This window comes from Cornus florida, unplaced genomic scaffold (assembly GCF_030987335.1).
Source record: "Cornus florida cultivar Cherokee Brave unplaced genomic scaffold, ASM3098733v1 CherokeeBrave_3.0.0_Hap2_Chr10, whole genome shotgun sequence".
NCBI lineage: Eukaryota > Viridiplantae > Streptophyta > Magnoliopsida > Cornales > Cornaceae > Cornus > Cornus florida.
Window position 1 is genome coordinate 34,057,136 of NW_026775580.1, and position 16,811 is coordinate 34,073,946.

Consider the following 16,811-nt stretch of genomic DNA (forward strand, 5'->3'; position numbering starts at 1 on the left):
AAATTCCCACATAACAAGTTCATTATAATGAGCTAAAAGTAGTAACTGACATATTTGATTCCTCAGACTTGGCTCCACCACATAGAGCTCTAAATACACATGGTAGAAGCAGCTGGTAAACAAACACTGATATAGTACATACAAAGGCCATTGGCAAACCAAAATTACAGCTCCTTATCAAGGAAATTAATTAGTGAGGTGCCAGTTCAGGTAAAACAGACCAACAACCCTAAACTAGTGTGACCTTCAAAGCATTACAACAGAAGTTATAAGGCAACAATAGCTGCTGGATTAAACCAAAACACACACTAACCAACTAGATTGACTCTCCGGATCTCTATTAAGCCAAACAGGAAATGTGCAAACCTCAGGAAAGTGCCAGCTTTTAAAGTGCCACTGAGCTCCGCAACAATATTCCAGATAGATACATATTCAACTGATGAGACAGTAAGAATGCTCATTCGGAGCATATTTTCTATACAATTTTTTAGTTCTTTGTACGTAATAGAATCATAGAATGAATATACAGAGGAAGAATCCAAATTACCGTTGTCAAAACAAACCTGCAGGAACACGAAAGAGATACTTCAGATTACATGTGCATATTTCTTTCGACAAGGGTGCTAGGGCATTAAATAATCAAATACATTAAGAAAGCATAAAACACTAAAATCCATGAAACTCTTAAAACAGAATTCTTTGACAACAGATATCCACAAGCACATTGAAACACTCCTTGATGGACCTTTTTCATATAAATTAGAAAATTACAAGAGTCTAATAGCACACCAATGTTTGTTTTAGTGGGTGGAAATAAGTTCAATAATCACCCATCTGTTCTCTATATCAGAAGGGGAAAAAAAAAAAAAAACACAAATAGCAGGGCCTACAGAACTCAACCAGGACTATATATCTTAAGGGAGCGAGGCCATGAAATTATCAATCCTCTTTCTGATGCAAAACACTAGGCAGGCTATTATTACCATTGAGAGCAGCATGATATATTCGTTTCTCTGCCAAACCAATATCTGACAATATCAGATTACCCTGCAAAGAAACAGCAAATGAAACGAGTTGGCACAACATGGAACTCAACTGCAGCATTTCAGAAAGTGCAAAAGCCCAATATTCAGATACAAACTCATTATAATAACAACAATCAAGCCTTTTTCCCAACTAGTTGGGGTCGGTCACATGAATCCTATGTTTCCATTCCCCTCTATTTAAGGCCATAGCTTCATAGGATTCATGTTCGTATTCCTTTCATGTACAAGGACTTCTGCCTCCATAAATCTAGGAATATGGGGCAAAGTTTCATTATAGTTTAGCTTCAGAATGAGAGGACCCCCGAAAATTAGTGGTATTGTGTTGTGAACCAGGACTCCATGTTAGAGAAAATTAGATCGAGCCAACAAGTAAACAACTGAGCCTGGTTCAAACCATTACAAGCTAAGAACCAGAATTCAGCTACTATGTTTTAGGCAGTAATAATCTACTGCTTTAGAAAGCATGAAAATTGAGTATTTAGTTACACATGTTATGAAGATGCCCTGAGATCTGATCCACAACCTGAAATTTGAGTATTAGTTAACACATATTGCGTGCCATGGATGTAGGCTGTAGTGGCCGAACCATATTATACTTTTGTGTTCTTCATGTTTAATTTCTCTCTTCAATCTTATATTTTCTGACATGGTATCAGACTCAACCTCTCTCCCTACTGTACCAGCACCAATCTTCCCAGTTATATGATCTCATTCGACTCTCCTCGTCTTGCTTGAATTTTGTGATCGGATCTACTCGTCTCGAATATCATGGGTGACAAACCTGAAACCATGGACTCTGGACAGCTTCGTATTTTGTTTAAAGTTGGACAGTGTACCAACCTGAGGGGGAGTGTTGGAGAATATCACTATAGGAGCTGTTTAAGCCCTTGATATAATATTGATAGGAGTGATTAAATGGGATCGATTTAAGGAATCTTTCAATCAATATATTTTGCAAATTTATGACGTGTTTATATTCTTTCACCAATAAAGAGAGGTGGTCATTGTAAACAATATTAAGAGAGTATATAAGAAAAGATACGGAGCCCCTTGGGCTTTGTGTGCCGTGGATGTAGGCCATAGTGGCCGAACCACATATTTTTGTGTTCTTCATGTTTAATTTCTCTCTTCAATCTTAAAATTTTTAACAGTTGTCAAGGGTCGAACTCTCAAAGAGAAATTCTACATCTGAGATTCCATTTATATATGTCTTACATCAACAAGAGCTGAAAGGAAATGCGTACCTCGCAAGCCATCAACTTTCGCACATTATCAGCATAAAGTTTCGGATCATCCTTTTCCTGTTGTGAGGGGTGGTAAACAGGTAACTGCTTAACCTCAATGTGATTTACAAATTGACAGAGAAGAAGAATCACATGGCGCACCTGCAAATGAAGATATATATTGAAACTATAAGTATAAAATCCAATATCATGGACAAATTGACAGGTTCCCCAAATTTAGTGCCAGATAATGTATATTTTGAACACATGCATAATGTGAGTTTCCAGGCTGGGACCATCCATAAAAAGAGAAGCACATTAAAAGAAATAATTAGCAAGCATTAAAAGATTCGTCCATAATCTTTTTACTTTATATTCTTGTTGTACACATCTTCTGCTTTATGCATTCTAAATAATTGAGAGAGTTGGAAACCAAATTTTCTCCTATTCTTTTTGGTTTAAATCATGTTTTCTAAAATGGTTATAACAACATGAGAAACAAAACATCAGTGTAGAGGATTTTCTTGCTTTTCATTCAGAAACAAGTGAAACAAGCCTTATCTGAAAGCAACGGGTAAATAGAAATATGTAATTTTATTTCCACATAGATATCGAGAGATGACTCAACAACACCGCCATCTTGCATATACAAAATCCAAAACTCAACAAAATTAGTCAAGTCCTCTAGGTAACTTCGTCCAACAAAATCAGCTGCACTTCTATCCACTCAAAATTCATATACGAAATATTTTCTTCCCCAAGCCTCGTAAGCTAAATCTCTCTCCCTGCGAGTTTCTTGTGCTTTATACTTGGATTTTTTCAATAAAATAAAATAGGTGTAATTTTCACTTGTTTTCATAATTATTAATTTTTATTGTACATTTGTGAGTTTGTTAAATTAGGGTGAGCCTTGACGCAACGGTAAAGTTGTTCCCATTGTGACATGGAGGTCACAGGTTCAAAACAAAAAACAGCCTCTCCTCATGTGTAGGTAAGGCTGAATACATCCGACTTTCCTCAGATCCCGCAATGATCTAGCCCTTTTATGTAAGTTTTTTAAATATCTACATGTTCCATGTTAGATTCATTAGTATCCATGTATTTTACTATTAGTTTCCTAAACTGAACAAAATAGCTAAATTTCATTATACTTTTATAGATCTATATATGATATGATTAATTCATCATCATCCTTGCCTTAATCCCCTATGAATGGGGTTGGCTAATATGATATGATTCACTATGAAAATTAAAAATTAAGTCCCATGGCTAATTTTGAATTTCTGCACAACTATAGAAACAAAAAAGCGAATTAACCGAACAACTATGCTTATATGTATATTATAAAAGAATGAACTACTTAATATGTTGGAACATAAAGAGCATGACATATAAGAGCAATACGAGGAAAAGAATCATTAACACTTGTATTGATCATTTAAACCATGTTTTCCTTTTTCTTTTTCTTTTTCTTTTTCTTTTTCTTTTTGTAAGTATATGTACCAGCTAACGTATTTCATTTATCAAGATGGATTATTTTTTGTGTTCTTACTTTTATATATTAATTAATTTTTCTTTGAGAATTTTTCAACATTACATCTAGCACTCAATACAACAATTATGGACCACGCACATTGATAATTTGCTAAAAGTAAAACAAAAGTGTGAGCATGTCCTTTGTGCCTAAAAACAGTCATAATGTGACCAACATAATTTTGGATTAAGAATTAACATGACATGGATTAACTTGGTAGTACTGCTACAGTAGTACTCACCCCAGATATGGAGTCCCAGGCAGGACTGAATCTCTGGTATGGATATCTCAAAATCACAGGAAGCACCGGAACTTTTGACAAAAATGCACCAGTCTTAAATGGGAGGAGGAAATCTCCATTTGTAGTTGTGCCCTCTGCAGTAAAATAGAAAATCATTTGAACAACTATAAACCAGTCCTCTCAACAGGTATGTGTGATCATGTGCAAATAAATAGCTACTAACCGATGAATTTGAGGGTAAAGGAAAAAAAATTGTGGGCATAGTTATATAATCCTGACAATCCCCACCAAAATATTGATCATAATAGCCAAAGGGCAGTGCCACACTAACATGAGATTTCAGAATCTCATATTCCACTGATCATTTGCATTATTATTATTTTTTTCATTTGCACAAGTGACCACTCAAGTCAAAGAAGAAAGGGATAAACAAAGGAAAGTTACGACATTATGCGGTTTGACTTTTCATAGTTGACAACTTGACATCTAACATGGGATATCCAAAAGATGAAAGATGAACAAATAAAATGAAATGGAGGGACTATACGATGAAAAAAATTACTTCAACAGAAACTACAACTACAATCATATACACTTCTGCTAAAATATAAAGTATTGATGCATCCATCACTATATTTTCTTCAAGATGATCTATGTTACATGGACTTGATACATGTGTCCAGTGCAGATTTGTGTCTAAGCATCGGATTTACCAAATCCTCGAACACAAGGACACCATAATATTGCTAAATATTTATATTATTTAATATCCTTATTTTATTTTTGGGAGTAAAAGGGACAAAATAAAAGATATTTATGTATAATTATGTAATAAAATTAAATTATTGAATATGCTTGCTAGTTGCAGCTTACAAAAGCATACATCTCTGACACATCCCATTCCCATGTCCAATGTCGTGCGTCCAACATGTATCCTTAAATGCATTTTTAAGAGTCCATGTAACATAGAAGGTGATGATAAATCCTAAAGGCGAGTAACCAGATGTCTTTTAGTTAAACCCCAACCAAGAATGAAACCAGACTGCAAAACCTAAAAGATCCTGTTAGGAAAGAGTGTCAAGTGTTCGCAAATTCTGAAAACTTAATAAATAAAAATATTTATATATACATTGTGTTGCCATATTTAGTGAGCAAACATTGTCTCATGGTCTGTATGTGGTGTCACTCAGTGGGCTTCTGCATCACATTGAAGTTGTGAAATAGAGATTAAAGACTGAACCAAAGATCACATCTATATCTTGCTTCAAACTTTATAAATCCCACAATATATAGATGGTGACTGACCAAGAGACCATATGATCCAAATTGAATAAACTAGGGCCTGTTTGGTTCAGTTTTTGTCACAACCCGCCCCAACCCCTGTAGATATTGCCCGCTTTGCACACTCTCCGTGTTCACGGTTTTCAAAACGCATCTACATGGTTAGGGGGTGCCCACATATGTGTCATAAAACCTCTCACCCCAGGCGCAATGTGCCCACACTTAAATCGCATTTATGGAAATATGGATTTATAATACTTTGACTTTTCAAATGGGACAAGTATTTTGGGACAGCCCAAAAAGGAAAGATGGACTTTAAAATTGGGACGGAGGGAGTAAAAATTAAATAAAAAAACAAAAAATGGTTGTAATATTTCAGAGCTTGAAGCAATTACAAGACCAATTCTGCATTTTATTTTGAAGTGGTAGTTGATTGAAATCTTGCTTTGAACACTCAATCTAGTCTGAGAATGAATATGAATTAGGATATGAATGAGATAGTAGTATTGACATTGCCAATGAAAGGGAAGTGAAAGATAAAGCATTGCAAAGGGCAGGCATTACCAAACAGAGGATCTCTCGTGGGAGAGTGCAAATCCATTGTTTTAAGGGCCAAGCGCCCTTGTCTCCCGAAAAACCTATACTGTTGGTGGGAATGAAGCCTTCAAAAAGGCGGCTCAAAGGTGGTATGCAACTTGCATTAAAACAGAACCAAAGATGACTCGCGAAGAAAGATCAGGAGTGACTTCAGCTTCAAATAAAAAAAGACCCCACATTTCACGACTGAGTCGCATTTACCAGTCGAATTATTGTAGTGTACACCAAAGAGATGGGTACAGCTTCTTTCTATGACCTAAACTCGTAAACAATTTTTATAGGACTTTGAACACGCCAAGGAGACATAGGGCACTAGGTTGGTGGATAGTGTCATATAGCACCACAGAGGAAGCCAATGACGTATGACAAATTCATTTAGCAGTACTGCTAAATAAAAGATAAAATCCCATTCGCTAATTTTTTTCCAATATACATCTAATATGTTCCTAGCAGAAATATATAACTATGTCCTTATCAATTAATACTAGGGATTTGTCAACAATGTTTCAGCTTAACAGAACATAAGCGGCTTACGAGCATTGCACCATGAAACAAAAGCAGGGATCACAGACACCCAAAGAATTCAAGCAATCAAAGTGAGAACCTGGAAAAAGCATCATCATTGGGGCAAACTTATTCTGATGAGCTTCTCGAACTCTTTCATTGACAACACCTGCAAGCAGCAGAAGGGGGTTAAAATATATGGAAAATAAAGTTATATCCAATCCAAATATATTTAAGATGCATGACTTGTGCTCCAAACCACTTATGATGGTGTGTTTTGCTTTTAGCTTAATTCCTTCCAGCACCCCCTCGATTAAAGGGAACCAAGACTTGGCCATGACCCACATTTTTTTAATCCATTTTATATAAGTTATTAATTGAGAATGTGAAGACTATTACTTTAGTCAATTACAAATGAGTAGAAAAAACTTATAAACTTGTTACATAAGAATATATAATGATGTGTCTTAGTTACATTCATATCCTGCATCTTGAAGATCATGCCGGCATCCAAGTCCAGTGTTCCATGAGTGTGCTCATGTAACAAAGCTGAACAGTGATGTTAACATTTCCATAGAGTCGTAAACAAAAACCATGAAGACTTGACTAAAAAATAAAAAACTATAAATTTTTCTATTTCTTGGAGTGATAATCATATGCAAGTTTGTAATGACAACTTCTCAAAGAAAGATAATATCCTAACAAAATGGGTAGAAAAATTATGTTGAAAAGACATTTAAATTAATGTAAACATTCATAAATATTCTGAACAGAGGTAATTACAGCATAGACATCAGAGATTCATGTACCAGAAACTCCCTTGAAGTCGGATGCTTTTGACTCTCGCTGGACATAAACACATCCAAGGCACTTACTGTGGAAAACAGAAAATAAAAAACAAATAAAGGCCCCCCTTGACCAATTTTCATTAAAACATAATAGTACAAATACATGTATATGTACATATATAACATACATCATGAAGTAAAGTTTCAAAAAATAAATTTATTTTATCAGTAGTGGGTGGGTGAATTAAGTGCATGAGTAACTTACCTACCAAAAAACATAAATTTATTTTATCACATTACGATAGTAACCCACAAGAGAATTAACAAATATGACGTGAACCAACCTGATGAGACCAACTAGAGGAAGTTTAGCCACTGATCTCTTCAGCAATAAAATCCAGGGGTACAATTGAACATATTAGAAAAGAAATATGTCAGAGCTAACACCCAGAAAGTTTCAGTATAGATTTAACGAAGTTCTCGCACATGCAAACCATACGCTGGCAACTAACTTTGTGATAAAATGAGTTAAACACACCTTTGCAACAAAACTTGGAAATGAGGAGGACATGTGATACAATATATCCAAATAAGATATATGGTTAGAAATAATTGCCCCAGGTCGTTCGGGTTCTTCAGATTCATCTCTGGCCTCAGCCTGACCAATTGGAAAGAAGCAAGAGCAAGAGAGAACAAAGGAAACGAGGATCAGCATACCATTCCCATGAGTTACTAGAGACAAAAATATAAATAAATAATTGACTAAGACAAATCATTTTAGAACATAACCCAAATCTAAGTTATGCTAAACATGTAAAGATCAAGTAATTTTAAAAATATAGAAAGCACAGAATGAATTTCAGCTTGGTATACCATAATTCATAAATGGAGCATAATTTATATATTTACATTCCCCAATCAGGAAAGTTTCCTTTTGATGTAGAATTGATTGTCGAAGCCTTTATGGTCAGTTTGGCCGCCAAAAGTCCAAACGAGCATGTTAACACAATATTCAGGATAGTTTCGACAAGCCCGCTTTGTCCCGAAAAAGACACATTCCTGATCAAATAGGGACCAAAGAATCAATATACACTAGCTTCTCTTGTGATGTACGCTGTTTTTCGGCCGAATTCCAACGTTTAGGGCCCCGAAATAGCATTTTTAAGGAAGACTGTAGAATATTTTGGGATTTTTGTTAGAGGTCTAAATGGACTTGGATTATTCTGATATTTTATATTTAGTAGTTTTTAGTGATTAGGTTTCTTATCTTTTTTTCTTTTTTTTTTTTTTAATAATGTTTAGAGATGGTTGAATTTTAGGCTTATTTTTAGCTTTCCTTATGTTGTTATGTTTTCTTTATTATTAATATATATACTGCACAGAGCGGAATACATTGATTAATAATATTTTGGAGTTCACTTTGTCTATACTTTCTGGATTCAAAGTTGTTCATTGTTCATTCGTGAACGTTCATTGCTTCCATTCCGTCAGTTAAAACTTAAAATAATAAGAAAAAGTTGTTAAAAAAAAAAAAAAAAAAAGCAAAATTCAACTCTTTATAAATAAAATAAAAAATAGGATACGAAACCTTATCACTAAAACTACTAAATAACAAAAATCAAAATAACCCAAATTCGTTTAGACCTGTAATAAAAATTCCAAAAACGTTCAATAGCTTTCCTATAGGACTAGAAAACGCGATTTTGGGACCTTAAATGTTGGAATTCAGCCGAAAAACAACATACATCACAAGCAAAGAGAGTATTGATCGTTGATCCATTTTCGATCCAGAATGGGTCTTTTCGGGTCAAAACTGGCTCGTCGAAACACTCAAAAACATATTGTGTCGGCAATAGCATTGGGACTTGTGGTGGTCCAAACAGGCCATATAGGCTTCGTCAATCAATTCTACATCATCTTTCCAGCAAAAGTGCAACTATTTCAGAGCTCTATATGCATTTTTTGAGAATTTGAAGCAAGAGAAAGGTGACATATAGGTACATCACATTGTAATAAAATTTTGAACATTCAACAAACAAGCGCCACAATATACAATGATGGACGAAGAAGAAAACAGCTAGAAAATCAACTAGAAGAAACCATATCCAGAAATTTTAAGCCCCGTCATCTTAAATTCCTTTAGAATATTAGCCAATTTTTTAATTCGTATGTCATTTACCTACCTAAATACCTGCTTTTCAAATTTAAACGTTTAGGGCCTAATTGGGAATTCAAAGAAGTAGTTTAGGCTAGATCTCATTTTATTATGCTGGTTTATAGGAAAACCAAGTTTTTGCATTATTTTCATGCAAACTTAAACCAATCTAAAATTACGCTTCTTTAACCAAACATAAACTAACATAGAACCAGTCAACCATATCGTCAGCAGGCCTGGTTCCTTGGATTTCCATAGAACCTCTTACTTTGCTTGTCTTTTTAACTCTTAAAATTTTGGAAGTATAAGCTAGCTAATATACAGGCAATAAAATATCCAATAGAACTTTTCTTTAACTATTCAATGATGTTTACACTCATCTCTAACCATCTCCCATCAATGTTTCTCTACTGATTTCACAACATAAGGTTATTTTATTTATTTATTTTTTCTCCAAAGTAATTACAACATAAGGTTCTTTTAGCAGCACAGTTGCCACGGAGAGGCCAAATACATGCTAGCCATGAGTGGAAACTTATAATGGGTGAACCAGAGCAATAAATTAGCATATTCTCATGCTACAACCCAGAGCCAAATTAATAATAGTAGACCACTCTTGAATACACGTACAGAAGGGCCTCCTAGAAAAGGGTTATTAATCCTCAACTCTACACGGAAATGGCATTGTCCAGCAACCAAAACTCTGATATAGCTCAAGATATGTCTATATCTATATCCATATCCATCTAAAAGTATATACATATCAATTATCACAATACATATGTATGTGTGAGTGGTAAAGCTCATTCTACGCTTCATTTAGCTGAATCACAAAAGAAAGAAAGTACCTCGGCATTCAAATTTTCGCCAGCGTCATCGGGCTTTCGATAGGTATCTTTAATCCAATAAAACCCTAGAACGAAAAGCATAACCCTAGAAAGAAACCTCCCGGACTGAACAATGACGGCCCTCCTCCACCCACCCATATGCGCATAGTCCTCCTGTTCCTCCTCCCGATTCGGAGCCAAAAACATGGTGCAAACCCTACAAATCAAGTAATAGAAAACCAATATAACCAGCGCCAAAACCACACGTATCGGAACCAGCGTCACCAGCGCAGCTCCGAGCAGCAGCTTCTCCGTCCACGGCAGTTCGCCGCGTCCCATGGTGCCGTACACGTCGCTGCGCACATACGCGGCGTATTTCTTCTCGAGCTCTTCCAAGTTGTCGGAAGAGCGTGGCGATTGGGAGGCCGGGCTCGTGCTCGGGATCGAGTCCGATTTCAGGAGGGGACGATCGTCCTTGGTGGAGCGATCGTCGATTGGCTCCGCCCTAGGTGGTTCAGGGGCCGATTTAGGTTTCAGATCTTTGAGTTCGGACTCCATTTCTTGGAACCCTAGATTAGATTGGATCAGATTCTACTGGATCTCGCCATTGTTGTGAAAACGGAGAGAGACATGGGTGGGTTTGTGGATCTGGGAAAGTTTTATCTTTTTTTTTTTTTTTTTTTTTTTTTGTTGTCGTGACGTTGCCGTGATGGTTGCAGATGCGGATACTTGTGACCGTGAATAGTTAAAACACGCCCACCATATGGGGGTGTTGGTTCAATGTTGATGAATCTATTTTAACACTCGTGAGCTCGGGTTGATAGCCGTGGATTAAGTGGAACAAATTTAACAAACCCAGATGCCAGAGATGGATGGCTTTAAGCCTTTTTATATGGCCTTTCAGAAAGTGCGCAAAGTACACAACAAATATAAGGATTTGTCCAACTTAACCGATCTCCATTTTGCTTTTGTGCTTTTCATTTTAAACGTTAGGAAATGTATGCAGTAGTGATTTGAACCGCAATTGGTAATGTAAAAGCAGAAATAAAAAATTATATTTGACAAAAAAAAAAAAAAATGTTGCAAGATCAAAAATAAATAAAAATAATTAGTTTAAAAGGCTATTTAATTTTTTTTTTATAATATTATTCACCCCATTTTGTTACCATTCGAAAATATTAGAAAATGCCAATAGTATTTTCAATCTCGACCACTTTTCAACAATAAATGCAGTATTATTCAAATGGCAACAAAAAATACCAAACGCCTTTCCGTGTTTCGCTTCGTTACAATACATTACCTGTAGCAAAAAAAACAAAACAAAAGTCGTTTGACCTCAAATGATACAGAAGTCGTTGCACTTGCTTGGAATCCAATTTTTCAATTCCATCAAAGTCCAACCGATTGCACTTTGCTAATATGTATTATGGGATTTCTCTTTCTTTCTTTCCTTCTTTCTTTTTTTTTTTTTTTTTTTTTTTTTAAACTTTTTAGTTTGCACCAAAACTCTTAGAGAAGTCCATGGAAGTTTTTTAAATATATTTTCATATATTTTGAGGACTCTCTAGTCTATGTAAACCTCTCAATACTCCAACCCTAATATGCTTCAATTGGGAAAAACATAGATTTATTTTTGTATCATTGTTGGAGCTTTTTAAGAGACGTTTTCAGAGAAATCTAATATTATATATTTTAGAACACACACTTAAACACACGAGTGGTTTAGGGTGATGTTCATCTAATCGAATCAATACCGATATCGGACTTTGAACTCACATGGAGTTTGATCAGCACGAAAGATTAGCAGTCGAATAAACTACAATTAATAAAATTGTTGGAGAATGAATAATTTTCCTATTCGTGCTGGAGAAGTAAAAGAAATGAAGCCCCTACTTGAATCCTACTACCGGCCTTTATAAAGATGGTGTTTAGAGCAACTCAAAAAGTATGACACAAATCCCTAGAAAAAGTCCTTTTATTTCCCAATCTAATGGTAACTTGATCATTGGAGACTCTTTGGCCGGTACCACATTGGTACCCCTCCGACTTCTTTTCTTTTCTCTTTTAGGTACGACATCGTTCCTGGCTGTAGCGGAATGTTGCATCAACAATTGGTGTCGTTTGTGAGAATCTTACTAGTTTCCATGAGAAACAATGGTTTAGTTGCAATTCGAGGCCCAAGTCGGAAGTCAACGCCAACCGCATCATAGATATGCCAGTCATTAGAAGGAATAACCGCCATAAAAAGATTCCTTGTGCCCCACAAGCCCTAAATAGAACGAAATCCCTAATTATTGTTCATGCATGAAATATAAACTTAACTACAACCTAAAAATGAAATAGAGTACAGTAAGTCAATATATAGAGGAAATTGCAATAAAATTAATCAGATTAAAAAAAAAAATAGGTTGCCAATGTATATGAGTCATCTAAGAAATCCAAACACTAAAAGAATCCTATCAAAACCCATAAAACAAAAACACAGACATAAACATTTCCAAATAGAGTTTAACATTAAAAACTTATATTAATATTTGAAGGAATTTCATGCAATCATGTTTCAGATAATGAAAAGCATAAAAGAGAAACACAACTTATAACCCAAAAACAAACTAAAATAAATACAATATAATCAACTTAAATTCTAATACATGTATATTTGTCATACAATAATCACTAAATCAAGCAATCCTGGAGTAATAGTAACAATACAATCAATATATGATAAGAGATAATTCTATGATGAATATATAACCCATGACGAATATGATGACAAATTAAGAGACAATTTCAAACTAGAACTTATTAACAGCTCAAAGTACCTACCATAGAACCATATAGTTGGTGTTGTGTCCACCCTCTTCAGCTTCGACTTTCAACGATGGAATCTCTAGCTGAGTGTCGAGAAACTTCATGGCGACCGACTAACAGTTTTTACTAGTTTCTCTGAAATGGAAGCCTTTAAGTTTCTTGCTTGAATGGAAGGAATTCTAAGAATGGGAGTGGTAGATCTGTCTCAACCCAATAAAAGCAGTCCCAACTAGGCCCGGAGACGAGCTTAGTGGCATCGTCCGGCCCAAAAGGGAAATAAGGCCCATTGAGAGGCCTTGCTCCGTTGTATTGATTATATAAGAAGTAGAACTCGAAGGGAATCAAGGCCTATGAGGCCCACAATGTAGAAGCTGAGTAAGGAAACTAGGGTAAATGGAAATGATATAAATAGAAAGAGTGACATGAGGAGAAAATATCTTGTTAAGGTGATATTTTGTACCTACAAGGAGGTACCTGGAAGATAGAGAAAGGAAAAGGGGGGGGGGGGGGGGGGGTTGGGTTTGTTGGAAATAAGGCATTAAAAACATAAACTTTGGATCAGATTTTGAATAGATTCCGCTAAGAATTATTTGTGGATTTATAGACGAGCGCGTTCCTCTCCGCAAGGAGATGAACGTGATATATTTACTTTCTCAAATCCGTTTCTGGGTGAACGAGAAATTAGCTCCAAAGTAAGGTGTTTGATAAGCATAAATGGGTTTGCAAAATGTGGGAAATGTTTGTCCCACATCAAAAAAATATTAAAACCTAAAGGTACCATGAGGCCTATATAAACCCCCCATAGGGTTCATTCCTAAGTATTTCAATTTAGAATCCTTTTCTCTAATTCTGAATTCTTTTTTTCCTCTCTCTTCTTCTGCAAGTGTCTGTGGGTACGAGCCCTTGTCTTTGGGTTTGAGCCTTAGTCAATCACTCCGAGTCTAAGTTTGAGTTAGAGAGTATTACACCGAGCCGGTTCGCCTATTTCTTTGGTTTGTAGTGCTACTATCGAAAGAAGTAAAAGTTGTTGTATCTTGGGAGCTAGATGCCACTGAGTCCATTAGCATCATAGCGGGGCGAATCTGTCTTAAGGACAGAGAATCAAATTCTAGCCTCGACTTATTTCCAGGTTCTTTTATTTTGTTTTATTTTATTTTATAAGATATTATATATATAGATTATTATTTTATAATAATAATTATATATATATACACATTATATTTATGCATAATATTTAAATAGTAATACTATAGTGTATGGTATACTTGGACCATATTTTTAGATAACAGGGGTTGTTTGAGAGAACTGGGTTTATTTATCCTTTTCTAGCATTTTTCGTTTCTTATGCATTGCATATTTGTATTACATGGTGATATACTGGTCCCATCTTTAGTCTTTTCACCCACTCTTGATCTTAAAACTCTTCCTTCTAATCTTAAGTATGCTTTCTTGGGCCCAAAAGAGACTCTTCCGGTCATCATTTCTTCAAGCCTTGAAGACGACCAAAAGAATGATCTTTTAAATGTGCTTAAAGAAAATAAGGAAGCTATTGGATGGAGTGTGGCGGATCTAAAGGGAATTGACCCTTCTATTTACATGCACCGCATTCTTATAGAAGATGATGCAAAACCTTTTAGGGATGCCCAAAAGAAATTGAATCTAAACATGAAAGAGGTGGTTAAGAAGGAAGTTGTTAAGCTTTTAGATGCCGGTATAATTTATCTAATCTCTTATAGCAAATGGGTGAGTCCAACTCAAGTAGTTCCCAAGAAATCAAGGGTTACAGTGGTTGAAAATTCGAAAGGTGAGGCAATTTCTAAGCGTATCACCAATTCATAGCATGTATGCATTGATTACCGTAAATTAAATGCCTCCACTAAAAAAGATCATTTCCCTTTGCCCTTTATTGATCAAATTCTAGAGAGATTGGCGAGGTAACAACATTATTCTTGATGGATATTTGGGTTACAATCAAGTAGCCCTTGACCCTTTAGACCAAGAGAAAATCACCTTTACTTGTCCCTTTGGCACATTTGCTTATCAACGGATACCTTTTGGTTTGTGCAATGCTCCTGCTACATTTCAAAGGTGTATGATGTCAATTTTATAGGACATGGTGGAAGAGTAACTAGAGGTTTTTATGGATGATTTTTCCGTCTTTGGGTCTTCATTTGATACGTGCCTTAAAAATCCATCTTTGGTACTTAAAAGATGTCGTGAAACAAACCTCATTCTTAGTTGGGAAAAGAGCCATTTCATGGTTCAAGAAGGTATTGTTTTGGTCATGTCATCTCAAAAAGGGGAATTGAGGTGGATAAAGCAAAAGTTAAGCTCATTCCTGAATTACCTCCACCTTCTACGGTGAGAGAGGTTCGCTCCTTTCTAGGTCATGCCGGCTTCTTTTGCCGTTTCATTAAAGACTTTAGTAAAATTGCTAAACCCTTGTGCAATCTTCTCGCTAAGGAGATGTGATACCCCTCGATTCTAGAACCACGGGTGATCAAGTCCGGGCACAGATCCGAAGGATACCAGACAATCAATATATAAACAAGCAGGAATAAAACTGAATTAAGAATAAAATAATTATACGCTGAAAAGAATTCTAATTGTAAAACCTCCAAAATAAAAGTTTTAATATAAATAAACTTTCCAATCCGTACAACTCGGGAATCCATCTACTGGACCCCTAATATTTCCAACTGGTAAAACATTTACAGAATTAAAATCCAAAACCAAAATAAGAAAGAAAATCATATGTAGTCGGAAGAGTGAGTGATTGTATCTGCATCACCACGATCAAACCCTAAGCCTGGTACTCACGAACACCTGAAAAATAAAGGTGGGTCAGGCCCACATGCAAGTTCCATCTTACTACAATCCGTACATAAACCCGATACGCAGATACATCCTAGATAGCTCGGCAATATCTACAATAGTCCATAGATATATAAATACACACTATAGGATGCTCACTAGCCTATAACATAGTTCAGCCTGGGTAAAAGGTGACATATAAAACACGCTTTTCAGCGACCAAGTACCTAGACCTACCAGGGAACATTAGCTATATCTAGCTACTCAACCTTTGCAATATACGCACCCTAACCGTGATCAGGAGACTCACGGTACCATAAAAATATATATAAATTCTTTCCTAATGCAGAAAAATAAAACAAACATCCGTTATGTTGTTCAACTGTTTTAGTTGACAGGACATGCATCCATGTAGGATTTAACTATTTTAGTTAATCCATTCCGTATGTATAAAAGGGGTAGGACTTAGCTTTTTGATCTAATCCATCCCTGATATGTCACCGTCCCATACCGGTATATATAATGCATATGATCCACACATGATGCACACTCAAAATGAACATCAAGTATATCCAGAACCAACATAATAGAAATCAGATATAAATAAGCTCCTATCATGCATCCAGTGTATGATTATATTCATAGATCCTCCTTTTAAATTGTTAAAATAAGAATAAACAATTTAAACCATCCATTTTCATGTAATTGACAGAACAGAAAATTAAGACAGTTCAGCAATTATCCTTCATAACATAATATAATGAATATCAGAATTTTAAACTGCACATTATACTAGAATTCCAAAACAACACATCCATACTAGTTCGTTTAAGATGTTAAAATGATGACTAGCATTTAAATCCTCCCATATCCTTTACGGCATGCAAATTTATAATTAAATCTCATGGCATCTATGTAATTCCCCATTATAAATTCTGTGTCGGATATAATGACACTCCAAAGTTTAAGTACATCATATGAAACTTCAAA

The 16,811-nt window shown here is 35.5% G+C and overlaps 1 protein-coding gene across 2 annotated transcripts; it reads right to left on the reverse strand.

Annotated features, from left to right (window-relative positions):
* Window positions 1–22: 22 nt before the first annotated feature.
* LOC132280219 (lysophospholipid acyltransferase LPEAT1) lies at window positions 23–10,896 on the reverse strand. Of its 2 annotated transcripts, XM_059782394.1 has the most exons (9): window positions 10,218–10,895; window positions 7,753–7,872; window positions 7,559–7,596; window positions 7,236–7,300; window positions 6,527–6,595; window positions 4,045–4,178; window positions 2,291–2,431; window positions 984–1,047; window positions 23–563 (listed from the first exon to the last, which is right to left on the reverse strand). In XM_059782394.1, exons 1-9 carry the CDS (start codon window positions 10,752–10,754, stop codon window positions 553–555), a joined length of 1,179 nt encoding a protein of 392 aa, XP_059638377.1. In that variant the 5' UTR covers window positions 10,755–10,895; the 3' UTR covers window positions 23–552. The 2 variants fall into 2 exon arrangements, with proteins under 2 accessions (XP_059638377.1, XP_059638376.1); XM_059782393.1 differs by lacking the exon at window positions 23–563 and having other exon boundaries at window positions 719–1,047; window positions 10,218–10,896.
* Between the last annotated feature and the right edge of the window lie 5,915 nt (window positions 10,897–16,811).

Bases quoted from the DNA above. Each gene is read 5' to 3' on its own strand.
- LOC132280219 (XM_059782393.1), bottom strand. From the start codon at position 10,754: ATGGAGTCCGAACTCAAAGATCTGAAACCTAAATCGGCCCCTGAACCA. The intron at 7,873-10,217 runs GTACTTTCTTTC...CCAATTGGTCAG, and splicing joins GCGAAAATTTGAATGCCGAG to GCTGAGGCCAGAGATGAATC. The intron at 2,432-4,044 runs GTGAGTACTACT...CTTCATTTGCAG, and splicing joins CCTGGGACTCCATATCTGGG to GTGCGCCATGTGATTCTTCT.